The 27,307-nt window shown below is 33.0% G+C and overlaps 1 protein-coding gene across 1 annotated transcript in view; it reads right to left on the minus strand.

Moving 5' to 3' along the window:
• The window catches only part of Slco1b3 (solute carrier organic anion transporter family member 1B3), a 72,945-nt gene extending 46,545 nt beyond the window's left edge, over positions 1–26,400 (minus strand). The window contains exon 1 of the mRNA XM_027934080.2: positions 26,317–26,400. Coding sequence (XP_027789881.2) covers positions 26,317–26,400 — 84 coding nt within the window. The remainder of the gene's footprint in view (positions 1–26,316) is intronic.
• Positions 26,401–27,307: the final 907 nt, after the last annotated feature.

Raw genomic sequence — 27,307 nt, forward strand, 5'->3', positions numbered from 1 at the left:
TAGGAAAGCTTTACATCAGGTAAAAGGGAGCTTCTATTACATCAGCAGCAGATTTCTAAACAAAACTATGGAGAACATGCTATGGTTTGGATGTGAGGTGTCACCAAAAAGTTCTTGTGTGAGTCAATGCCAGAAGGTTAAGAGGAGAATCAGTTGTTTATGAGAACTTTAATCCAATCAGCGAATTAATCCCCTGGTGGGGATTAACAGAGTTATAACTGAAGGCGGGTAGAGTGCGGCTAGAGGAGGTGGGCATTGGGGATGTGGTTCTGGGATATGTATTTTGTATCTGGTGAGTGGAGTCTCTCTCCCTGCTTTCTGATCATTATGTGAGCTGCTTTCCTCTGCTACACTCTTCTGCCATGATGTTCTACTTCACTTCAAGCCCCAAGGAATAGAAGCAGCTATCTATGGACTGAGAGGTCTGAAATTGTTCTGGTTGAGTCTTTTAGTCACAGTAGCAAAAAAGCTGACTAAAACAGATGAGAAGGGAGTGAGATGATATATTCAAAGTACCGAAACAAACAAAAAAGAAACTGGCCAATCAAAAACACTATATTCAACAAATCCACCCTTCAAAAATGAAGAGAAGTCAAGATTTTCTCAAATTAGCAATATCTATGGGAGCTCATCACAACATTTGACCTGCTGAAAGGAGAGGGCATTAGAAGAATGTTTAACAGCAACACAAAACAGTATGAAAATGTACATATCTCCTGGTAAAGATAAATACATAGGTAATAGGAATCTTGAATTATTATAATGTAGATAACCAAATCGCTTGTTAATCTGGTATAGAATATTTTAAAGAGCACAGAAAAGGAGTCCAAGATGAAAAAACAATGTTGGAGGTGTCACAATATCTGACTTGAAATTATAATACAAAAACTGCATGGTACTGGCATAAAAACAAACACAAGACCATCGTACAGAATTGAAGACACAGAGACAAACCTACACATCTATAATCATCTGAACCTTGATAAAGGAACAAAAAACATTCATTGAAGAAAAGACAGCCTTTTTAACAAATGGTCCTGGGATAACTGGTTATCCATATGTAGAAGAATGAAACTAGACTTTTATCTCACACCCTGCACAACTATCAACTCAAAATGGATCAAAGACCTAGGAATTAGACCAGAAACTATGCAACTCCTAGAAGAAAATATAGTGTCAACATGTGAGTATATAGATACAGGCAACAACTTTCTCAATAGGGCCCTAATGCTGAGGAAATAATGACAAGAGTTAATAAATGGGAGGCATCAAGGCAAAAGCTTCTGCATAGCAAAGGAAACAATTAGGTATGTGAATGGGAGAAAATATTTGCTAGCTACTCTTCCAACACAGGATTAATATCTAGAAAATATTTTTAAAAACTAAAAAAAATTAACACCAAAAAATCAAATAACCCAATTAATAAGTGGTCAAAAGAATTAAACAGACACTTCTCAAAAGAAGAAATACAAATGGCCAACAAATATATGAAAAAAATGTTCAATTTCATTAGCAATTAGGGAAATTCAAACCAAAACTATACTGAGATTTTATCTCACACCAGTCAAAATTGCAGTCATTAAGAATACAAACAATAAGGCAGGAGCAGTGGCACAAACCTATAATCCTAGCAGCTTGGGAGGCTGAGATAGGAAGATTACAGAATTCAAAGCCAGCCTCAGCAATTTAGGGAGGCCATAAGCAATTTAGTAAGAACCTGTCTCAAAATAAAAAAGGGTTGGGGATATTGCTCAGTAGTTAGGTACCACTGGGTTCAATCCCCAGTACTAAAACAACAATAAAATACAAATAATAATAAATGCTAGAGACAATGTGGAGAAAAAAAGGAACACCTTTATACTATTGGTAGTATTACAAATTAGTACAACCACTATGGAAATCAATATGAAGTTGCTTAAAATTAGGCATGGAACCACCATATGACCCAGCTATACCACTCCTTCATATTTATTCTAAAGAATTAAAGTCATTATACTATAGAGATACATGCATATCCATGTTTATAGCAGCACAATTCATAATAGCTGATCTATGGAACAGGTCTAGGTATCTATCAATGGATGAATGGATAAAGAAAATGTGGTCTATATACACAATTGTGTGTATTCAACCATAAATAAAAGTGAAATTATGTCATTTGCATGAAAATGGATGGGACTAGAGGCCATTATGTTAAGCAAAATTAGTCAAACTCAGAATGTCAAGGGTCATATGTTGTCTCTCATATGTGGTATTTAAGCAAAAAAAATGCAAGATGATTCAATATATGAATTGAATCACTATAACATCTTAACAAAATTTAGGACAAAAGACTCATGATTACCTAATAAATGCAAAAAAGTTGTTTTTGTAAACTTTACCACCTGTTGATGATAAAAGTACTGAATAAAGTAGGAAGTGGGGAATGACCTCAACATAATAAAAGCCATATAAGGAAAGCTCACAACTAATAATATCATATTCAAGGGGGAGACTGGTAGTATTTCCTCTAAGATCAGAAATTACCACTAATATTCAACCTAGTTCTCGAAGCTCCAGCCAGAGCAATTAGACATTAAAAAAAATGAATGAAGAAACAAATAAAAGGCATCCAAATTGGAAACACTAAAAATCAGCAACGTTGCAGGACAGAAAAATTAACATTCAAAAATCTGCTGTTTCTATACACTACAATGCACAATCTAAAAAGAAAATTAGAAAACAATCCCACTTAGTAAAGCATCAAAATATATACAATACTTATAATATTAGGGATAAACTTAGGGATGAACTTAACCAAGGAGGTGACAGATTTGTTCAATGAAAACTATAATATTGATGAAAGAAATTAAAGACACCATAAGTGAGAAAATATTCCCTGTTTATGGATCAGAAGACCTAATATTAAAATGTCCATATTGTCCCAAACTATCTACAGATACAATGCAATTCCTATCAAGATTCTCATATTTTTTTTTACAGAAAAACCTGAAATTCATACAGAACCCAAAGGCAACCTGAATAGCCCAAATAATCTTGAAGCAGAAGTTAATGCCTTACATTTCCTGATTTCAAAATATACTACAAAGTAGTAATTACAAAGCATTTGTAATTAAGATGGTGTTTCAGTGGCATAAAGATAGATCTATAGACCAAATTGGACAGAGAAGGGATCCCAGAAATAAACCCAATGATTGTCACTGAGGATGCCAAGACTACATAATGGAGAAAGAACAGTCTTTTCAACAAAAGGTGCTGGGAAAACTGAATTACCATATGTAAAAGAATGAAGTTGCATCCTTACACTTTACACCATATAAAAACAAACTCAAAAGGATTAAAGATGTAAGTAGAAGATCTAAAACTCTTACACTACTAGAAAAAAAAAAACACAGGGAGAAATCTTAGGGGCATGAGATTTACCAATGATTTCTTAGATATGACACTAAAAACATAGGCAAAAATCAGGAAATACACAAATAGAACTACCTTAAACTTAAAAACTCTGCACACAGAAGGAAAAACTTAACAGAGTGAATAAAATAACCTATAGAGTGGTAGAAAATAATCACAATTTATATATCTGATAAAGGGTTAATATCTAAACAATGTAAAGAACTTACATGATTCAAAAAAAAAATAAGTATTTTTTTTTAAATGAGAAAAGGACTTCAGTAGATATTTCTCCAAAGAAGATATACAAATAGCCAATAAGCTCAGCCTCAGGGAGATGCAAATCAAAACCACAATGAAATACTGTCTCATATCTTTCAAGATAACCACTAACCAAAGAAAAGAAAATAGTAAGTGTTGGTAGGAATTTGGAGAAGGTAGTGCTTGTTGGTATAAATGTAAAATGGCATAGCCATTAGGGAAAAGACTATGAAGGCTCCTCAAAAAAATTGTCATATAATCCATCAATCCTTCTGGGTATATTCAAACGTATCCAAAGCAGGATCTTGAAGAGATATGTCATGTTCATTGAAGTATTATTTACAATGGACAAGAGGTAGAAGCAACTCAAATGTCCATTCACAGATAAATGGATAAAGAAAGATATATACATACAATTTAATAGTATGCAGCTTTTAAAAAAGAAAGAAATCCTACTACATGCTATAACATGGATGAACCTTAAGGTCATTATATTAAACCAAATAAGCCAGTCAAAACAAGAGAGATAGACAGGTGCAGTGGCACACATGAGGCTGAGGCAGGATGATCCAGAGTTCAAAGCCAGTCTTAGCAAAAGTGAGGTGCTAAGCAACTCAGTGAGACCCTGTCTCTAAATAAAATACAAAATAGGGCTGGGGATGTGGCTCAATGGTCGAGTGCCCCTGAGTTCCATCCCTCGTACCAAAAAATAAAGAAAAGAAAAAGAAAAAGGACATATAATATATAATTCTACTTATAAGAAGTATCTAAAATATTCAAAAACTTGGGGACCTGGGGTTGTGGCTCAGTGGTAGAGTGCTTCCTAGCATGTGTGAGGCACTGGGTTTGATTCTCAGCACCACATATAAATAAATAAACAAAATAAAGGCCCATCCCATCCCATCTAAAAAATATTTTTAAAAACCTTAGAAACATAAAGTAGAAAAGCCCTTTCAAAGGGCTAGTGGTGGGCTGAGGATGTAGCTCAGTTGGTAGAGTACTTGCTTTGCATGCACAAGCCCCTGGGTTCAATACCCAGCACCAAAAAAAAAAAAAAAAAAAAAACAGGGCGGCGGGGAGAAGAGGAATTGTGTTCAGTGGGTGGGTGTAGAGTTTCAGTGTTGGAAGCTGAAAATGTTCTAGAGATTTGTTGCACATCAATGTGAATGTACTTAACACTACTGATTCATAAACTATGTGAAACAGCAAATGTAATGTTTGTTTGGTTCTTTTTTGGTACAATTAAAAAAAAATACACATATATATATATATATATATATATATATATATATATATATATTTAGAATCTGAAGTTGACTCTATTTGTACTTGTTAAGTAAATACAGCAACATGTTGATGAAAAATGGTAAAACTGACAGAACACTGTAAATCAACTATGAACAAGAATGGCAATATAATTCAGTCAAAAACAAACCGCAGTAATCCTGAGAAATTCAGTTTTGGACAAAATTGATGTAGGGTAAATCTGTATTTCTAGCACTGTAAATAAGTAGGGTATTCTAGATTTTTCCAGCATTTTGCTAGTTGGAATAAAAAACATGTTCAAATTTTATAAAAGATTAAAACCATGCCTTATATAACCAGCAATTTCACTAATAAAAGAAAATGACATTGCTTTGTGCATTATCTGCCAAATGTAATGTTCTCCATTGATTTACATGAAACCATCAAGTAGAAAGCAAATTTGAAAATCAATTTTTAAAAAGGTAATACCTTTTTAAATGTTTTAAAGCTTTCTATGCCAACCTAGGAGGCTTTTACAAAAAAGCTAACTTTTATTTTCTTCAGACAAATGACTATTTTACAGAATAGGGAAGAAAGATTCTACAGGAATATCATTCATCATTTTAAGCAGTTATATAAGGGAAATTTCTCTTAGTAATGAAAAGAAAAATGTAAAATATTTGAGGCATGTATTTTAAAAAATATTTTTTTCAGAAAAAAAGAAATATGGGTGGCTTCCTGATGAAAAAGATACATATCCCACTGGGTATGCATATGGAGCCAGGGGGCAGGAGAATTGTGGTATATTACTGAAATCTTCTAATTTGTCTCCACAACTGCTTTTCACCACGTTGCCATCTCCCAACCTATCAAGTCTTGTATAAACTTAAAACTTCTCAATGAATATTCCCTCCTCTATTCTTTTCTTTTTTTTTAAATTTTTTATTGTGGGTTGTTCAAAACATTACAAATTTCTTGACATATCATATTCCACACTTTGATTCAAGTGGGTTATGAACTCCCACCTTCACCCCATACACAGATTGCAGAATCACATCAGTTACACATCCATTGATTTACAAATTGCCATACTAGTGTCTGTTGTGCTCCACTGCCTTTCCCATCCTCCCCCCTCCCCCCTCCCCACCTCTCCCCTCCCCTCCCCTCCTCTCTCTCTACTTCCTCCACTGTATAACCCTGAGGGTCTCCTTCCATTACCATGCAATTTTCCTTCTCTCTCCCTTTCCCTCCCACCTCTCATCCCTGTTAAATGTTAATCTTCTTCTCCTGCTCTTCGTCCCTACACTGTTCTTAGTTATCGATGTTCATAGCAGCACAGTTCACAATAGCAAGATTGTGGAACCAACCTAGATGCCCTTCAATAGACGAATGGATAAAAATAATGTGGCATTTATACACAATGGAGTATTACTCTGCATTAAAAAATGACAAAATCATAGAATTTACAGGGAAATGGATGGCATTAGAGCAGATTATGCTAAGTGAAGCTAGCCAATCCTCTATTCTTTTCTACCCTCCAGTAATTCAGTTTTTTTCAACACAAAAGCTGACTTTGAATTGTCATATTCCATCAGATTTCAACAATTTGTAACTAAAATGTCATATATTTTGTTAAAACTTTCATGATCTCTTCAGTTATAATTGTTATCAAAGGGTTTTTTTTTGGGTGGGGGCAGTTACTGGGGATTGAACTCAGGGGTGCTTAACCACTGAGCCATATCTGCAGCCCCCTTTTTTTTGCATTTTATTTAGAAAAAGGGTCTCACTAAGTTGCTTAGCACCTCGCTAAATTGCTGAGGCTAGTTTTGAACTCACAGTTCTCCTGCCTCAGCCTCCTGAGCTGCTGGAATTATAGGCATATGCCTCAGCACCTGGTCATTATGAAAGGTTTTACAAAACCATAAAAATCATCTTCTCAGTGAATATTTGTTGCTTTTTCTGTGACATCCAAACATTTTTTAAAAAATAATTTTTACATAAAGGATATGATATAAATTTGCCATTTTAACTATTTTAAGTATTCAACTCATTGACATTATTTATATTCACAATCACCACTATCTATTTCTAAGATTTTTTATTACCTCAAATAGAAACTGTAACCATTAAGCAATAACTTGGCATTCTCCATTCCTCTAGTTCCTGGTTATCTCTAATTTATTTTCTGTCCCAATTAATTTGCCTATTCATTTGTTGTGGAATACTTGTTCTTTTCCACCAATTATAAATACTGCACTGAATATTGTGTGCAAGTATCTGTTTTAGTCCCTGTTTATAATGCTTCAGGGTATGTACCCAGGAGTGGAATTTGGGGGTCAAAAGGCTATTTCTATGTTTAGCTCTTTGAAGAATGGCTAAATTCTTTCTCATAGCATCTGTGCCATTTTATATTTCCATCAGCAACGTATACGGGTTCATTTTCCCACATCTTCACCGACATTTACTTTCCATTTAAAAATTATTATAATCATTCTAGCACGTGTGAAGTGCTACTTCATTGTGGTTTTAATTTGCATTTTCTTAATGACTAAAAGATATTGAGCATCTTTTCAGTGCTTATTAGGATTTTCATATCTCCTTTAAGAAATAGCTACACAAGCCCTTGCACATTTTTTTAATTGGGTTGTTTTTCTTATTGAGTTGTAAGTATTCTCAATATATTTTGGATTTTTATACTGTATCAAAAATATGATTTGCAAATATTTTATTTTTTAGCCCATTCTGTAGGTTGTTTTCACTTTCTTGAATATATATATATATATATATATATATATATATATATATCCCAAAAGTTTTAAAATTTGACCTAGTCCAATATATATAGTTTTTCTTTCTTTCTTTTTCCCATAAACTTTTGATATATCTAAGAATCCATTACCAAGGTCATCAAGACTTATATTTTCACCTAAGAGGTTTGTGGCTTTCATTCTTAAATTTAGATCTATGATCTATTTTGAGATAATTGTATATGCTATGAGTATGAGGTATGAGTGTCTACCTTCATTCTTTTCCTATGAAAATCCTGTTATCTCAGCCCAATTTGTTGAAGAGACTACTCTTTGCCCAAGGAATAAACCTAGTGGCCATAGATGTATGGGACTATTTCTGGACTCCTGGGTATATTCCATTAGTTTATATGTTTATCCTACTGCCAGCACCATACAATTTTGATTACTATAGTTTCCAAGTCTGCTTGAAATAGAGAAATATGAGTCTTTCAACTTTTTTCACTTTTTTTCAATATGGTTTTGACTATTTGGATACTTTTAGAATTCCCCATGAATTTAAGAATGGGCTTTTCTATTTCTGGGGGGAGGGAAGCTATTGAAGTTTTGATAGGGACTGTGGTTAATATGTGGAACAATTTGTATAATATCAATATTTTGATAATAACATCTTCCAACCCATAAACAAATCAATCTCATTGCTTGATATTGATTCATTTAGGTCTTCTTTAATTTTTTCAGCAATACTTTGTGGTTTGCAGTGTACTTTTTATTACCTCCTTGTTTAAATTCATTTTTAGATTTTTTTCTTAACTACATTATTGTGAATGGGTTTACCTTATTATTTGTTGAATATTCCATGGCTAGTGTGTAGAAACACTATTCATATGATTTTTTTTTACCATTAAGTACTGCTTAGTTCATTTATTATTACCTCTAATAGATTGTGCGTGTGTGTGTGTGTATGTATGTGTTTTCTTTGGGATTTTTATCTATTTAGGAACATTTCACCAGCAAATAGAGATAGTTTTCCTTCTTTCTTTCACACTTAGATGCTTTTTATTTTTCTTATTTAAAGGCTCTGGATAGAAGCTCTAATGCAATATTGAATGGTCACTGTTGAAAGTGGGCATTATTGCCTTGTTCTGATATTAAGAGGAAGGCTTTCAGTCTTTCAACGTTTAGTATGATATTAGTGGTAACTTTTTATAAAAGCCTTTATTATGTTGAGAAAAATTCCTTATATTACTGGTTTTATGAGGTTTTTTTAATCATTAACAAGTGTTAGCATTAGCTGAGGTGATCTTGTGGGTTTTGTCTTTGTTTGATTAATGAACAATATTTCATTGGTAAATTTTCTATGTTTAACCATACTTTTATTTCCAGAACAAATCTCACTTTGTCATGATGTATAACGTTTTAGTATGTTGTTCGATTTGGTTTGATAGTAATTGGTTAAAGGTTGTTTCTAAAATTTAATTAATAGACTTTATTTTTTAAAGCAATTTTATGTTTACAGAAAAATAGACCATAAAATACAGAGTTCCCACAAACTCCTTTTCTCCATACACAGTTTCACTTATCATTTAGTCTTGTGTTGGTGTGGCACTTGTTTATATTGATAAGCCAAGATTGATACATTATGTTAACTCAAGCCGCTACTTTACAACACTCTGTGTTGTACATTTTATAGATTTTGACAAATATATGATGGTCTGCTTACTGTATTATGCGGGATAGTTTTCCTTTCCTAAAAACACCAGTATCTATTTGTTCCTCCTCTTCTTTGAGCAACTGCTGAACTTTTTGTTTTCAGAGATTTGATTTTTTTCAGAATTTCATATAGTTGGAATCATATAGTATGTAACCTTTTAAGAATGATGCTATCACTTAAAATTTCACTTAGCATGATGGTCTCTTGATCTACCCATTTACCAGCAAATGACATATTTCACTTCATGTCTTTTTCGTGGCTTGATTTCTTTATAGCTCCCCCAAAATATATTCCATTGTATAAATGTATCACCATTTGCTTGCCTATTTGCCTATTGGAGGACATCTTGGTCATTTCCAAGTTTTGGCAGTTATGGATATTGCTGCTATAGAGATTTAGGTGCAGGCTTTTGTGTGCACATAGGTTGCCAATTGATGTTAAGCATTTTTTATATGACTACTTGTCATCTGTCTATCATCTTCAATGAAGTATCTTTGGATATTTTTCAAATTTTATGATTTGTTTGCTTATTTTATATATATTTTTTTACTTTTAGGGTTCTTTGTACATCTGGGATAGCAATCCTTTATTATACATATCATTCCACTGTCTTCTCATCTCCATGGTTTCTGATGCAGTAATGGTTATTACTCTTAATGAGAAACACTTACATATGATGAGCTGCTTCTCTTGCTACTTTTTAAGAGCATCTATTTTTCTTTGACATTTAATAGGTTGATTATAAGTGTCTCAGAGTTAATCTCTGAATTTATTTTACAAGGAATCCTTGAGCTTCTAAGGTATTAAATTCATGTCTTTTATCAAATTGAAGAAGTTAGCCATTATTTCTTTAAATATTTTTTATTCCTTTGTTTTTTTTCTCTCCTACCTCTGAGACACTCATAATTATTGGTTCACTTGAAAGTAAAGAAGGTTCTTACCTTTTGTTCATTTTTCTTTGTCCTTTTTTCCTTTCTTCTTCTTATTTGATAATTTCAACTGTCCTATCTTCAAGTTTACTAATTCTGTGTTCTGCCTGTTCAAATCTGCTGTTAAATCCTTGTATTGATCAGTTCAAGATGATATAACAAATTCCCATAGACTGCATAGTTTAAAATACAAGCATTTACTAGTCTTGGTGCCCATCAACAGATGAATGGATAAAGAAATATATATATATGCAATGCTTCAGGTCTTTTTTTTTTAAACAACACAGATTTATTATCTTAACAGTGGTGTGGGTCAGAGGTCTGTCACGGTTCTCATGGGACTAAAATCAAGGTGTCAGCAGGGCCGGTTCCATCTGTTTCCATAAACAAGTGTTGAGCTCAGTTTAGTGAAATGCATGCTGAAGTATTTAAGGGAAAGTGATTGATGTCAGTAATCTACTTTGAAGTGAATGAAAAATAACATGAACTTGTAACTGAATTAAGGGATGTACAGATGAATAGACGTGTGATAGAGTAAGTTTAGTAAAAGATTAAGAATACAATAGCCTTGGCTTTCATGGTAATGTTTCTTCATCTTAAATATATATGATGTTGATGGACCTTTATCTTATTCATAGCTTCAGGTCTTTGATGTAGTATGTTGAATGAAGAAATCACTGAAGGTACTCTTAAGCTTCTCTTCATTCAAAATACCACTTTTTGTCCCTTTAGTAATTTTGATCTTGAATTCTAATATAGGCAATAGTTTATTAGTGTTACTATACTTGTTTTATTTGCATTAATATTTGCCCAGGATACTGTGTCTCAATTTCTTTCTTTATTATTTTAAATTAACTTTCTCTGTCATTGTGTTCTAAGAATACCTATTATAATTGTATATTTTGTTTTTCTTGGATAGAGAGTCTTTATTTTTTGTCTTTTTCTTTTAACTGATAAATTTAATCATGCACATTATGAGTTCACTGAGAGAATTTAATTATTTCTCCAATCTTGTTTGTACTTTTAAAAAATTGTTACCTTTTATTGTTTCCCTTCTCCATTCTTAGGTCTTTGCTCCTTTAGAATGATGAAGATACACAATACTTACATAGTATGTTGTGCCAAGTTCTTCATATATGCAAACTTACTTAATCCTCACAATCAATGAGGTAATTGCATTATTATCATTTTGAAGAATATGAAAATCAAAGTTTTGAGAGTCTGTAACTTCCCCAGGAAATTATAACTAGTAAGTAGCCAAGCCAAGATTTGAATCTGGGCAATTTTGCTGAATAATTTAGAATCTGGGTAATTCAGAATTGTAATTCTAAATTACCTTTTAATTGCAACACTTACAATCCTTATACTTTCCTCTGCTGCTTTTCTTTCTCAGCTGCTTATCTACTAATATCATTTTAGATTTTAATCTCAGCTCATTTTTTTTTTACAGGAGACAAATTTTTGATATGCTAACAATTTTACAGGACCCTGGGTTACTATTATTTCTTGTGTAACAGTAGAATCCTCAATTGGTTCTACAAAGAAAGAAGTAAGAGATATAAAACTCAATAGCCAGACTAGGACATCTCCAATGAGTGGGGATTCTATTTCTTTGTCAACAATCAAGTTTTTGATGTCTCATTTGTATGTTTTTCTTATAACTCTTTGAAAAATAATCATCATACTAAATTAGGATTATTTGCTCTTGTTAATGGAGAATATAAATTAATAATTTTTTTACTAAAGGGTTGTCAGTGATAATTTTTTTAACCTTTTATTCCTGGAGATATTTTACTTGAAACAGAATTTTGGTAAGTGTGTATTCTCTGGAATATATAGTTCTATTGTCTTCTTGCCTCCAGGGCTGCAAATGAAAATTTCCATTTCTTTGTAGATAACATAGGGTTAATTCATCAGCTGGTTTTTTCTTTCTTTTTCTTATTTTTTCCTTCCTTGTTCCCCCCCCCCTCTTTCTCTCTCCCCGCTTCTCTCTGTCAGAGTGCATCTCCCTGTGTTGCCCAGATGGCTTTGACTTTCTGTACTCAAATGACCCTCCTACCTTGGCCTCCCAAGTAGCATATGCTACTGTGCCCAGCTCTATTTTTCCCTTTTTAAAATGATTTTGTTTTTGTTTTTTAATTTTCAACATTGAAATTTTGGTTGAAAATTTATAACAGAGTCTATGTACTACAATTCCTGGTGAATGCTTAGTCTCTTAATAAAAAATAATATTTTCAATCAATTTATTTGATTCACAGTTTCAAATTTATATACCTTTGCATTAACATATAAATTTGATATGTGCATACTTTTTAAAGTATGCACTTTTTTTCTTTTTATTTCTTCCTTTACTATCTCCATGTCACCTATATTATCTTTCCCCTACTTAATTTGGCAATACAGTATTCTCTCCACATTCTCAATATTTGTATCATCTCAATGAAGTATTTACATATTACTCATACAGATTCATATTCATCCTAATCCTCTGTACTATATTCGAAGAGAATAAATATCACAGCTTGAATTTACAGATTGATTCAGTTTTTGAAATTTTTGTCATGCTCAACAGCCCATAAAATAGACCTTCTTTGTCAACAATCTAGTTTTTGATGTCTCATTTGTATGTTTTTCTTATAAACTCTTTGAGAAATAATCATCATACTAATATTAAAACCCTGTTCTTTTTCTTTTTTTTTTTCTCTTGCCATGGGTGAATTCTTTATCTGCTGTAAGTTCACTCACATAACAATATGACTGATGATTTAGCCAAATAAAGTTTATGCTAGCCACTAAGGTAGGTACCTATAGAATCAGTGATGAGCATACTAACAATATGATTTGTTGGTTGTCAAAAAAAACACAGAGAAGACTCTTACTTAAATGCTAACCAAAAGAGTGCTGATTGGTGAAATCAAGAGAAGAGGAATTTCAGAAATCAACAGGATATCTTATTAAAGCTAGCATAAGCACAGTCAAAGGTAAGTCCCATTCTAGCTAAGAGAAGCTTTCAAAAAGTTCAGAGACAGGTTTTATACAATCCATGACTTCAATCTTAAAAGACGTTTAAGTTCAAGATAAGAGACTCAAAAAGTCAAAATTCTCACAATAAAATCCTAAATTGGTTTTACAAAGAAAGAAGTAAGAAATATAAAACTCAATAGCCAGACTAGAACATCTCCAATGAGCGGGGATTCTATGAGGTCATGAAATGAGTTAATATAGGTAGAGTAATCAATTCTGTGAATTGGGCATTACTACATTACTAGCCCTGTTTTTTTTTAAACATTTTTTTTTTAGTTGTAGGTGGACACAATACCTTCATTTTATTTTTATGTAGTGCTGAGGATCGAACCCAGTGCCTTCCACATATGAGGCATGCGCTCTACCATTGACCTACAACCTCAGCCCCACTAGCTCTGTTTTTAATACAAGACAAGTTCAGAGAAAAAAAAAGTGATATAATGACTTTCTCAAAATTTTACAAAACGGCTAAACAAGAAGAAAGCTAAAATCTCCAGTGAAAAACACTGGACGGTCAGTAGCAAGAGAACAGAGGAGTTTTGATTGAGAAGTTTCGAAACAGGGGTCCAAATGTTCACAATCATCCAACAGATCTTAAAAGTGTCACTGGCAGAAAAAAGACAGCTGACAACTGGAATAAGAGGTAAAAGTCTGTATTTACCTGCAGCCGTGGCAGGGCACTTGTTTACTGATAGTTAACAAGAATTCTGGACTTGAAGTCAGATGGCTGTTCCAAGTTTCCATTTGTCACAGGTACGGTTCTTATGAACTCGGTGAACTTACCTGCACCTCAACTGACTTGCTCAACAAATGTGTATTGAGTAATCACAATATGGCAGTTTTTCTGCCAAGTTTTGGAGGCAAGACCGGGACAGAAGAACTAGGTCAGTAAAACTAAAGAAGATATCGTAAATGCCCTAACAGAACAAATCATCTTCTGGGAGGTATGAACAATAGATGAAGGATAACAGCACAGAATTCAGTGCTGTCCTTGCACAAGTTTATAATGTTATGAGGTACACAGGAAAAAAGTGAGTAATTTGTACAGGTTAAGTATTTATAAATGTGATAATATTTGAGTTCAGTCTTTAGGGGTAATAGAATTTTATAAACCGAAGAAGAAATAAGACATTTACAACAAAATAGAAAGCCTGTATAAAAAGGCCCTGAAAGAAAAAGGATACAAATAAAAGCAAGAATGAAATAGCCTGGGGTTGGGGATGTGGCTCAAGCGGTAGCTGCTCGCCTGGCATGCGTGCGGCCCAGGTTCCATCCTCAGCACCACATACAAACAAAGATGTTGTGTCTGCTGAGAACTAAAAAATAAATATTAAAAAAAAGAATGAAATAGCCAGACACTGCGGGGTTAATGTACATATTTAAATATGACAAAGAGATTTAATATTTCAAGTTTATTCTCATAGCTATGAGAAAGATGAGCTTATGTCAAGGAAATCTCTAAGCAAGATGAGTTCAGAAAATATTAAGAAAAAAAAAGATGAGTAGAGTTGGAAAGAGAAATATTACAGATACATTTGGGAGAAATTTAAGAGGAAAACCAAAATAATGTGGCAATAATGGGAAACGAGGATTCTGATTTTGTCTTTCAGGTTTCTAGTCTGAATAACTAGATGTAGTAATACTGATACTTGGGGTGAGAAATATAAGAAAAAGAGAAAAATTTTAGCCCTAAATATAATGAAATCTTCTTTTCAAAGTCAAACTTGAGATGCTTAAAAATAAATAGATCCAGTTGATACAACTAAGGCAGATGCGGAGTTCAAGGGAGATTCAAAGAGAGTTTTTATATTGGTCAAACAAACCTCTTATGGTTCGTTTCTTTTAGACCTTTATGGTGTTGGTCACTTTTTCTGCTTGTGCATTTCTGTGCTCTCTTATTTGATTGATTTCCGCCAAATTATATGTATTCACTTGTCATGGTCCCTATCCTTTGGTGATACCCCAGCAGTTGTCTGTCATCAGCTTTAGTTGCTTCTGAATTATAAAGTGCTTTATTTAAAAGATGAACTTTTTTCTGTCATAAATTTTTTTCTTAATGTAATCATTTTACCAGAGTGTTTAAAAATATATTAAAGTTTTCATGTGGCTGCTTGACCAGATGCAAAGTTACATCAGACCCACATGCCCAGGATCCATATGTCCTCCCATATGTGTTCTCATTCATTTTCTCTCTCTGTCTCTGTCTCTCTCTCTCTCTATCTTTCTCTCCCTCTCTTTCTCTCCCCACTTGTTTATAGATCTCTGTATGGTCTCTGGCCATGCCAGTCACCCCAGGACCTATGAATAATAAAAGTTTTTTATTTCAAACAAACAAACAAAAAATACATATATAAAAATACATATATTATTTAAACTGGCAGACTTGGACATAATATTTTAATCATCCACCAGTACTGTGCTTGTGTTTTAAGAGGGGAGAGGAAAGCTCTCAGGCTCCAAAATCTTCATAAACCAATCTTCAACTTTACCTTCATCCCTAGGGCCAAAAACTTTTGGATTTGATTTTCTCTCTACAGCTACTGTATTACTCTATTAAAATCCACAGCTATATTATTGGAGGCTGTCTTCAATAGAGATGCATGATTCTGGTCAGCTTAGGACAGCACAGAATTCAGTCACAAGGGCCTCCAGGGTGAAAACACAGTGACTCAGAATTCCTGCCCAACAGATCAGCTAGGAAGAGGAGAGAGCCTTGGGATTAAACTTTGGAATTCTTTTTCAGAGGTGATCCCTTCAACATTCCTACAATATTAGAACAGGCTCTCCAGAGTATTGCCTCCCTCGGGTACTGAGGGAGCCCTGGCTAGAGGCAATTCGCCAAGTGCAGGGTGACAGGTGGTTTACTGGTGGCTGGTGCTCACCCTCAGGTTCATCTCCCTCTGCTTGCTGAACTCTTGGTTCTCACACTGACAAGGTTGTGTCCTTCAGTCCTCCCCTGTCCCATTACCAGAAAGAGTAACCCCACCAGGGATAGGAGAACTCAGAGGAAAAGGCTGCAGGATCTTAGAGGAACAGACATCCCTTCAAAAGAGAGAAACAAAGAAACAAAAAACTGGGATGTGGTTACCATACAAAGCAGATGTTTCAGAGGACTCTCACCAGAAGTTTCAAATACAACAAATATCAGCCAAATGAAATTAAGACACATTGTTTTTAAGAAGCAGAAAATATGAGACATAAAATATAATGGTTTAAAAATATTATATATGAAATAAAAAAGAGAAAGGCCAAATTGGAAAATCAAACTGCGATGTTCACAAAAATATTTGGAGACTTATATGTATAAATATATATAAAATATTGTATTGATATTATAAAATATTATGTCCAAAGTTGATCAAAACTGAATAAAAGTGGAAAAAATAAATTGAGGAGGAGAAGTATTTAAATAAATAATAAATTCAAGATATATAATGTTCAATAAAGATTAAAACAAAACTAACTCAGGTTGAGAAGGCCATTGAGTACTCAACAAGAGAGAGAAGGAAGAACCCACACTTGCATGTGGAAAAATGACAAACAGCATAGTAAAATTTAAAAATATCCAAGAAAAACTTTTGAAGTGTTTCAGGAGAAAGAGCAGATCAATTTTTATATAGCAAGAGTGAATGTAAAAAGAACAAAAAATATTTCTCTTAAAATATTGAAGAGAACATTGAACCTAGAATTTCATATTTAGTAAAATAGCCATTCGCTGTAAGAATATATATTCCTAAGCATATAGGGTTTCAGAAAAATTGGCACATAAAATGTCACATTCAAAATGGTTTTGTAAAAATTACTTAAATAAAACAACTTAATCCTGAAGATATTGCATGAGATTTGCAAAACAAAGTGGATAAAATACTTGATAAATTTTATTGTTATCCTTAAAAAAATAATAAAATAAGAGAGGAAATAGTCATGCTATCTATAATTAAAAATACAAACAATTTCAGGTGATGTGGAGGTTCAGCAGGCATATCAATGGACATGAGGACATGTGTCTTAGTCTTCTTGAGCAGCTATAACAAAATATTGTGTATAACAAAACTAGGTACTTAAAAACCATAGGATCTTATTCCTCATCATTCTGGAAGCTGAGGAAGCCAAGATCAGGGCACTAGAAGATGTAGTGTCTAGTGAGGGCTCTCTTCTCACCATAACCTCATAAGGTGGAAGGGGCAAAGGGTCTCTCTCTGGGGCCTTTTTTATAAGGGCACTATTCCCTTTCATATAGACTTGGCCCTCAGACCTAATCACTGACTAAAGACCCTATCTTCTGATACAATTGTTTTGTGATTATTATTCAACATACAAATTTGAGAGAAAATACAAACATTCAATCATAGCAAAATGCTATAGTGTTTTTCTTGTTATGGAAAATATAAATATCAGTTTAAAAGTGCAAGAAAGCATTAAAAAGGAGCATAGAAAGGGATAAACTGTCATAATAAACTCAGTAGAAACACCTACTTCTATATATCTATATATTTATATGTCTTAGATAGATATATGTATATAAAATGTAGACATATAAACTAGAGATTTTTCATTGGGAATTTTGAAAACTCAACTCTAAGCTCTTTATAAAAGAAAGTCCTAAATCATGAGAAAATGTTAATACTAAAAAGATAAGAAAATACAACCATTTGAAGAAAACTTTTTATAGCTGTATAAATAATAACCCAAGTAAAATTAAAGAAACATCATTAATAAAAAAAGAAGTTTTCTACATATTGATGTAAGTGTACATCAACTTAGAAGATAATGGTTAAAAATGTAAAGAAAAATTAATAGAACTACTATCATAAAGGAAATTTTAACATGACTTTGCCATTTGTGATAGGTCCATCAAAATATTAGCAAGGATACAAGAAGAGTTAAATAGCATAACAAACAAAACTGATGTCTTAGACATATGTAGAGTTCTGTACCAAACATTTCAAGGAATATACAATTTCCTCAAGTTCATAAGGGTACCTTACAAAAACTGATGATGTATTGGGGCATAAAGAAGTCTTGAAAATTTTCAAAAAGTAGATATCCTCCAGACAGTCTTTGCTACAATAAATTATGATAGAAATGAGTAGCAAAATTTTAAGAAAATCCTCATATATTTAGAAACAAGAAACTCATTTCTAAATAAGTTGCATACTTATTATTATGTGATGTGTCCCCCCAAAAGCTAATGTGTGAGACAATGCAAGAAGATTTAGAGGAGAAATTATGGGATTATGAGAGCATTAACCCAATCAGTGAATTAATCCCTGATAGAATTAACTGAGTAGTAACTGAAGGTCAGTAGTGTGTGGCTGAAGAAGGTGGGTCATTGGAGGTGTGCTTTTGGGGTACTTATTTTGTATTTGGCGAGTGGAGTCTCTTTCTGCTTATTGATCATCCTGTGAGCCACTTCCCTCTGTCACACTCTTCCACCATGATGTTCTGTCTCACCTCGAGCCCAAGGAATGGAGCTGGCTGTTTGTGGACTGAGACCTCTGAAACCATGAGCCCCCAAATAAACTTTTCCTCCTTTACAATTGTTGTTGTCAGGTCTTTTAGTCACAGCAGTGAAAAAGCTGTTTAAAATAAAATCTGAAGTAAAAGTCTAGAACTGATATGATGTAAATTAATACTATTTAAAAGTCTGGGACTTCCACTTTCTGATTCTGCATGAAAGGAGCTGGGATGTGGCCCTTCTGTCCTAACAAGGAGGAAAAGCCTGAAGAAGTTGAAATATCCACAACTCTTTTTGAGTCCCTAAGAAAGGTGAGGGTTTATGGCAAGTCATTTTCTCTCCCCACTAGCAGACAGACGGACTGGTAAATATAGGGAGCCACAGTTTATCAAAGCAGAGAAACAGAAACAGAAACCACCACGAATGAAGCAGTGCCAGAGCAGGGACACCTCAGGTGTGACTGATGATTTGCTGGGGACTTAGTGTGGACAAGTTGTGCATGAAAAATTTCAGAGGATCCAGTCAAGGACCCCATCCTTTTGTGAGCCTTCTCTGCAGGAGTTCTACCAGATTCTCAGAGCAAACACTGCAGAGAAATCTTCTCATGCTTTTATCAGAATGAGCAGAGAAAGAACCACTTTGAAATAAACCAGAGTACTTGCTCTGTTCTTGATACGGCTAGCCTTCAGTAGAAACTATTCAATCAAAGTCATGAGCTGGGATGAAGCATGAACCTACAGCTCCAACCAGTTCTTGCCTTCTGTGTGACAGAAGGAAAATGCACAACTTCATCCCATTCTAGACATCCTGGCCCACCTAAGGAGGGGTGGTTAGAAAAACCTGATTCACGTTTGCAAAGTTCCCAATCCAGAGGCAAAGACTCACTAAAAGATGGAGACCTAATTTTTTTACAGAACAATAGAATGCTTGCCTCCCCCACACCTTACCACCAGATTATAAATGACCTATTTACAGCAGTTCCTTTTACTCAAGACATCATGTGTGGCCGTCTAGGAAAATAAATAAATAATTAATTGTAAAGTACATAAACGGCAAAAATTAACAAATAAATAAATAAATCGAAAAGCAAGAATGAGGACCAGATTCAGATATGGCAAGGATATTAGAACTATCAGAGGGGACTTAAAAAAAAATGTGACTAATACGCTAAGGGTTCTAATGGTACAATAGAGAACATGTAAGAACAGATGAGCAATGTAAGCAGAGAGATGAAAATTCTAAGAAAAAACTAAACATACATTCTAAACATCAAAACATTAACAGGAATGAGAATGCCTTTGATGGACTTCTTAGTAAACTGGATATGACTAATGAAAGAATTTTTAGTTTTCAGATACTTGAACAAAAGTCTGTAAAACTAAAATGGAAAAAGAACAAAGCCTGAAAAATCAGAATAGAACATTCAAGGACCTTGAGACCACCAAAAAAGTCTAACATATATACAATGGGAACACTAGAAATAGATGAAGGGGAGGAAGGAACAGAAGAAATACTTGAAAAAATGATGACTGAGAATTTCCCCAAATTAATGTGAAACAACAAATCATAGATTCTGGAATCTCAGAGGATATCAAGATAAAGACAAAAAATAAATAAATCAAAAATAAAGATTAAAACTACACCTATGCATATCATTTTCAATTATAGAAAATCAAAGTCAAGGAAAAAATTCCTGAGAGAAGCCAGAAGGGAAAAAAAAAACGTATAGCAGGCCAAATATAAGAATTATATATGACTTCCTCTCAGAAACTGAACTAACAAGAAGAGTAAAATGAAATATGTAAAGTGCGTGCACACACACACACACACACACAAATAAACCCACTAACCTAGAATTTTGTTCCCTGTGAAATAATCTATCAAAACTGAAAAAGAAATAGACTTTCTTAAACAAAAATGGAAGGAATCTATTGCAAGTAAATTTGCCTTGCAAGATGTTAAAAGCAGTGTTTTACAGAGAGGAAAATAATTAATTCAGAAACAGATCTACACAAACCAAGGAGGAACACTGAATAAGGAATGAGTGAATATAAAATAAAAATGATTTTCTTTTTTTTAATTATTCACAATAATAATAGCAATAACGTATTTGCTTATGTATCCTTATGAATATATGTGTTACAAATGTGTGAAATTAAATGACAACAATGATATAAGGAACAGGGAGGGAATTATGAATGTTTTGTTATTATAAGGTATGATCTATGAAGTAATTTGGTGTTGACAGTGGACTTGAATTAAAGTTAGTTTTAATTGTATATTGCAAATTCTATGGCAACCACCATAAAAGTAAAGAAGAAATATAATGAATATGCTAAGAAAGGAGAGAAAAATCAAAATATATAAAATGCTCAATAAGAAGTGTTAAAGGCGGAAAAAGTAAAAGAAGACAAAATCAGGAATAAAGAACATGGGCAACAAATCAAACACAATAATAAATATGGTAGTATTAATCTAACTGTATCAGTAATCGCTTTACTTTCAAGATATGTATGTACCAATTAAAAGACTGAGATTGTCACAGGAGATCAACAAATAAGACCTGATTACATGTTATTTACAAGAGACCCACTATAAGTATAAAAATACATTCAAAATAAAAAGTAATGGAACAATTGTATGCTAACATTAATTAAAAGAAAGCAGGACTAACTAAATTAATTTCACACGGAGAAGAGTTTAAAGCAAGGAAAATTACCATGGATTTTTTTTAAAAGTGTGTTACATAATGTACTCCCAAAAGAATATTTAATAATCCTTTATGTATTCATACCTATCAGAAAATCAAACTACATGAAGATAAAGATGCTAGAAATACAAGGCGGAAACAGATGAATCCACTGTCATAGTTGAAAATTTTAACATTCCTTTATCAGAAATAGATCCATCAGGCAGAAAGAACATAGTTGATCTCAACATAGTTTAACCAAATGGATATAATCAATGTCTATAGATCACTTAATCAACAACCACAGAATACACATTCTTCTTCAGCACAAGGAACATTCATTCTAGACCACATTCTGGGCCACAAAACATACCTTAAATTAAAAAAAAGTAGAAATTATCTAATGTCAATTCTCAATTAAACAGGAAATTGATAACATAAAGACAACTGGAAAATTGTAAAATATGTGAGGATTAAACAACACACTACTAAATAACATATACATCAGAGAAGAATTTTCAAGAGAAAATTTAAAGCATTTTGAACTAAATAAAACAATTTATCAAAACTTTCGGGATATAATGAAAACAATACTTAGAATATATAGCATTGGATGCACACATTAGAAAAGAAAAAAATCTGAAGTCAATATTTAAGATCCTACCTTAGGAAACGTGGAAAAGAAGAATAAACTAAATCCAAAATAAACAGATGAAAATAATAAAAATTAAAAGAAAAGTCAATGAAATTGAAAATCGGGCATCAACAAAACCAAAAACCTATTCTTCAGAAATATCAATAAAATTTATAAGTTTCTAGCCAGGTTCACTAAGAAGATAAAAAGAGAGAGAAAGAAGACAATTTACTAATATCAGAAATAAAGGAAAGAAATGACTATAGACCCCAGGGACGTTAAAAGGATAATAAAGGAATACAAAGAACAACAATGTGTCCACAACTTAATAACCTAGATAAAATTGACCGATTTCTTTTTTAAAATTTTTTTTTGGTAGTTGTAAATGGACAGAATGCCTTTATTTTATTTGTTTATTTTTATGTGGTGCTGAGGATGGAACCCAGTGCCTTACACGGCTAGGCAAGCGCTATGCTGCTGAGCTTTAGCCCCAGCCCAACCAATTTCTCAAAAGACACAATCTACTCAAATTCATATAAGAAGAAATAGACAATCTGTATTGGCCTATATGTATTTTATAAATTGAATCAATAATTAATAAAACTCCAAGAAAGAAACAACTGGGTGTGGGTGTTTTCACTGCTGATACCATTCAAATATTTAAGGAAGAAACTATAACAGTTCTAGAAGATAGAAACAATGGGAACATTTCCTCTATCATTCCATGAAGCTAGTGTTGTCCTCATACTACAACAGTGAATGACATTGCACAAAAAGGAAGACCAATATTGTCCCTGAAAACAGATGCCAAAATACTCAACAAATTCAGCAAATTGAATACAGCAATGTGTAAAAATAATTAAGCACCATGACCGAATCAGATTTATCCCAGTTATGCAAGGCTGGTTTAATGAATCAACAGGCTAAAAAAGAAAAAAAATGTGATATTTATAAAAAACATATCTGATGAAGAACTCTTCCAACATATACAAAGATACTCTTGAAATTTAAATAAGAAAACAACCTGATTAAGAAACAGACCAAAGAACTCCGCAGTTACTTCTTCAAAGAAGGTATGTAGGTGACAAATAAATATGTTATATGCATATTCAGACATGACACAATGAAACCCACAATTCTGTACAATTAATTTGCACTAATAAAAAATTTCCCCACAGACCACATGGACCAAATGTCTGCAGAAAATTCCATCCAACAGTTTCAGAACAACCATTTTCCTCATCAGCACAGGGAACGCTCTCTTGTACGGATAACATACAGAACATGGAATAAGCCTCAACAATTTTTTTTAATTAAAATTATATTGAGTATTTTTCCTGACCACAGGGCAATAAAAATGTAAATAAAAAAAGAAGAAAACCTTAGGAAATTATGTAAACAAACACAATTTGCTCCACTTCTAGTGTCACTATAAAATACAAATTAAAATGACAATCAGATAACAATATAGAACTATCAGAGTAGTCAAAATGTAGAACACTGAAAAAACAAAATGTTAGTGAGGATGTGAAGCAACAGGAATTCTTATCCGTTGATGGGAATGAATGGTACACACTTTGGAAGAGAGATGGTTGGTTTCTTATAAAACTAAACATATTCTTACCATATATTCCAGGAATTACACTCCTTGGTTTTTACACAACAGAAGTGGAAACTTATTTTCACACAAAAACCTATACATGCATATTTATAGCAGTTTTATTCATAATTGCCAAAATATAAAAGTAATGAAGAAATTCTTTAGTATGTGTACATATAAACTGTAGAATACCCAAGTGATAGAATGCTATGGACTGCTTAAAAAAAAAAAAAAAAAAAAGAGCTATCAAACCATGAAAAAACATGAAGGAAACTTAAAAGCATGTCAATAAGTGAAAAAAGCCAATCTGATAAGGCTGATTTCAATTATATGCCTTTCTATAAAAGGCAAAACTGTGGAGACTGTTAAAGGGTTAGTGGTTGCCAAGTGTTGGGTAAGTGGCTGACTAAGCAGAGAACAGAGTATTTTAAGGGCAGTGAAATTACTCTGTATGGCACTATCATAATGAATACATGTCACTATTCAGCTGTCTCCACTCACAGAAGGCACAACACAAACAGTGAAGTTTGATAGAAATTGCAGACTTTAGCTGGAATAAGTGAGCTAGATAGAAAACTGGAGCTATAGCTCATACTTACCTTCAGGGTTGTTTATTCTGGGAGGATATGGCACAAAGGGAAAAATTTTACCTTTGCCCTCTTATTTATGTTTTTGGGTGATAAATACATTGCTTTTGTGCCATTAAAGAATTTTCGTTCGAATATGGAGGCACAAAAATATTGAGTAGAAATGACAAATAGTGAAGGTGAAGTATATACTGACACATTCTCTATAACCTAATTGGTCCAATACAAAAATTGAAGAAAAGGGGTCACAAATGATAATCAAAATATGTTGTTGTTACTTAAATATGTTCATTATCCATTCATACTTTTATACATTTATACCTGCTAAGTCTATGTGAAAATCAATAACGTGTATTTGTGTGTGTGCATATACACAAGCAAGTATAGGAATCCCGTGGTGGCTAGATACTGAATAATTTGATCTGAAGGTGAATTTTTAGAGGTGTGAAATACGGAAGATAATTAAATAATTCATTTATGAAACCTTGCTTGCCATAATATTTGAGGGTATTAATATTATAAAAATCCACAGTTACTTTAGCAGTACAGAATAGAGCTGAGAACTTGGAGTCTGGAATCCAGCTGCCCCAGATTAGACCCCTCTCCACCCCTTACCAATTTGAGGCTAGGGGAAGTTAATCGCCCTGTGTATACCTAGATTTTTGTTTTTTTTAATCTGTAAAAGGGCAATGATAAAATCTGACTGATAATTGTTATAAGGAATAAATCCATTAACAGAAATGAAACACTAGATTAGTGTCTGGCAGATGGTAAGCGTTCAATAAATGTCAGCCTCTATCATTTTGTGTCTTCTTTATCGGGCTGCAGGTAATATACTTGACACACACTGCAAACTGCCACCTCCCAGCCTCTTCTCTAAACATGCTGTAAGAAATCACTCTGAAAATCATATTGCAACCAATTTGCTGTCACTTTGCTAGATACATACAAGTGAAATCATTGTAACACAGTATATTACCCCTAGAATGTACTTCAACTGCATTAACCTTTTCCTCATGACTATCATTCTGCTTAAACTTTATTCAAACATTTCATCAGAGCAGACTTTAGCAGATATCTCTGAAAACAAACGGATTTCATGTTCTCTGGACAAAGATAAAAAGGACTTGATATAACACTACTGCAATTGAATATAATCTGGTCATTATTCAGCTGGATAAATTACAATTTCAACTAAGTAAACAAAAATTTTAATATTGTTGAAAAGTGGCTGTGACTGATTTCCTGACTTCTTTAAGATTTCCCTTTATGAGGTTTACAGGCTTTGTCTTGGTTTAAAAGGTTTTCAATTTACAAAGTAGGTGACTTCAGGCAAATTTCTCAACTTAGTGCTAAGTTTGGTTTCCTCTGTTGCACTGTGACCAAGGAGGAGTTTCTCCTATTTATGAAAGTGTCAATATAATTTAATGACCCACAATTTTGTGACAAATGCAAAAGGTGGAATTATCATTATATCTGCTAACCTGCAAATGGAAAAATCAAATGGTTTTCCTAAGTCATCAACTAGGTCTCTGGGCCAGGTTTTTGATTCCTATAGATTTCTTTTCCATCAGACTATACTACTTAAAGTTATCGGAATAACAAATGCTGTTCTCTAAGAAAGAAATATTTAAATAGATCAATATGGCAAAGTGATTCACAAGAAATTAATCTTCTAGGTTTAAGATTATCTCTAAAAATATTTTTCATGTTAAGCATTACACAACATCTTTTATTTTAATCACATTTATGAGTATCTTTTGGTCCATCAAGAACCAGAGAAGACTACTGAAGTATTTCTATTTTTTCAATAATAATGAATACTTACAAATTAAAATATCACCAAAGAAAGACTTTAACCAGATTTAAAGACATTTAAATTGAGATATGTGTCATTTTGTTAATTTTGATGTATACTTCAATTGAAAAATACTAATATGACATATAGTGTTCTTTCAAATAACTGGTTGTCTTTTCTATAAATAATAACTCCCCGTTCACTTATTTTAGTTTGGAAACATGGCATTCATTCCACCTTGAATCCATCGCAGCGTCTCTTTTTTCTTTTCCCTGAAGATTTTTCCTCTGCTGTATTATTCAAATGCTGATTTTGGTCCATGATTAAACCACAGATATTATGTGAATGTTTTCAAATGTCGTTGATGCTTTTTAAAAATGATCACCTATCTGGGGAGAAAAAAAAAACAATTTATTTCATCCGAACAATATGCAATTTAGAAGTAAGAAAAGCTGTAACATCAGCATCAACCAATCAGTCAATCAATGATATTTATTCTGAGACTGTTATGTCCAGCCACTCAGCTAAGAGTGTACTGGATACAAACACAGGAAAGAAAAACACAATATTCCAGCCTTGGGAAGATTGTGATTAAGTTAGGGAGATATATTTGGGGGAAGAAACTCAAAAAAATTAAATTGGATAATATAGAATCAAATCCTAGATTATATGAACAAAACTATTAATTTTTGCTAGTATTGGGGATTAAACCCAGCACTTCATGCATGCTCGGCAGGCACTCTACCACTGAGCTATATCCCCAAAACTTCTTAAATTACAGAAATTAAGACTTGAATGTTTTCTACATACATAGATTATAAAATTAACGAAAGCAAACATATGTTTAACTTATAGTTTTGCACAGTGACAAATTGTGCCTTGCATATAATAGGTATTGAAAATGAGGAGAAAGAATCATGTTAATGAATTATAACTAGAATGGCCTAATGTAGAGGAAGTAACTCTGGAACCAGATTCAGAAAGCAGGTAGAATTTGGACTTGTTTAAAAGCACCAAAGTGTACTCCAAGTACCTCTCGGAGACAATGGCCATATTCAATGTACCACTATCATCATCTTACTTTAATTTGTTCTTCTATTTTTCAAGAAAACATATGCATGCAGTTGAAAATGTGAAATATTAAAAATACAAAGACACTTCTTCTCACTCTTGCCTCTTATGCAGAAACATGAAATGCATTTTAATTAAATACAAATGGTATCATATT

The sequence above is a fragment of the Marmota flaviventris genome, chromosome 3 (assembly GCF_047511675.1).
Source record: "Marmota flaviventris isolate mMarFla1 chromosome 3, mMarFla1.hap1, whole genome shotgun sequence".
NCBI lineage: Eukaryota > Metazoa > Chordata > Mammalia > Rodentia > Sciuridae > Marmota > Marmota flaviventris.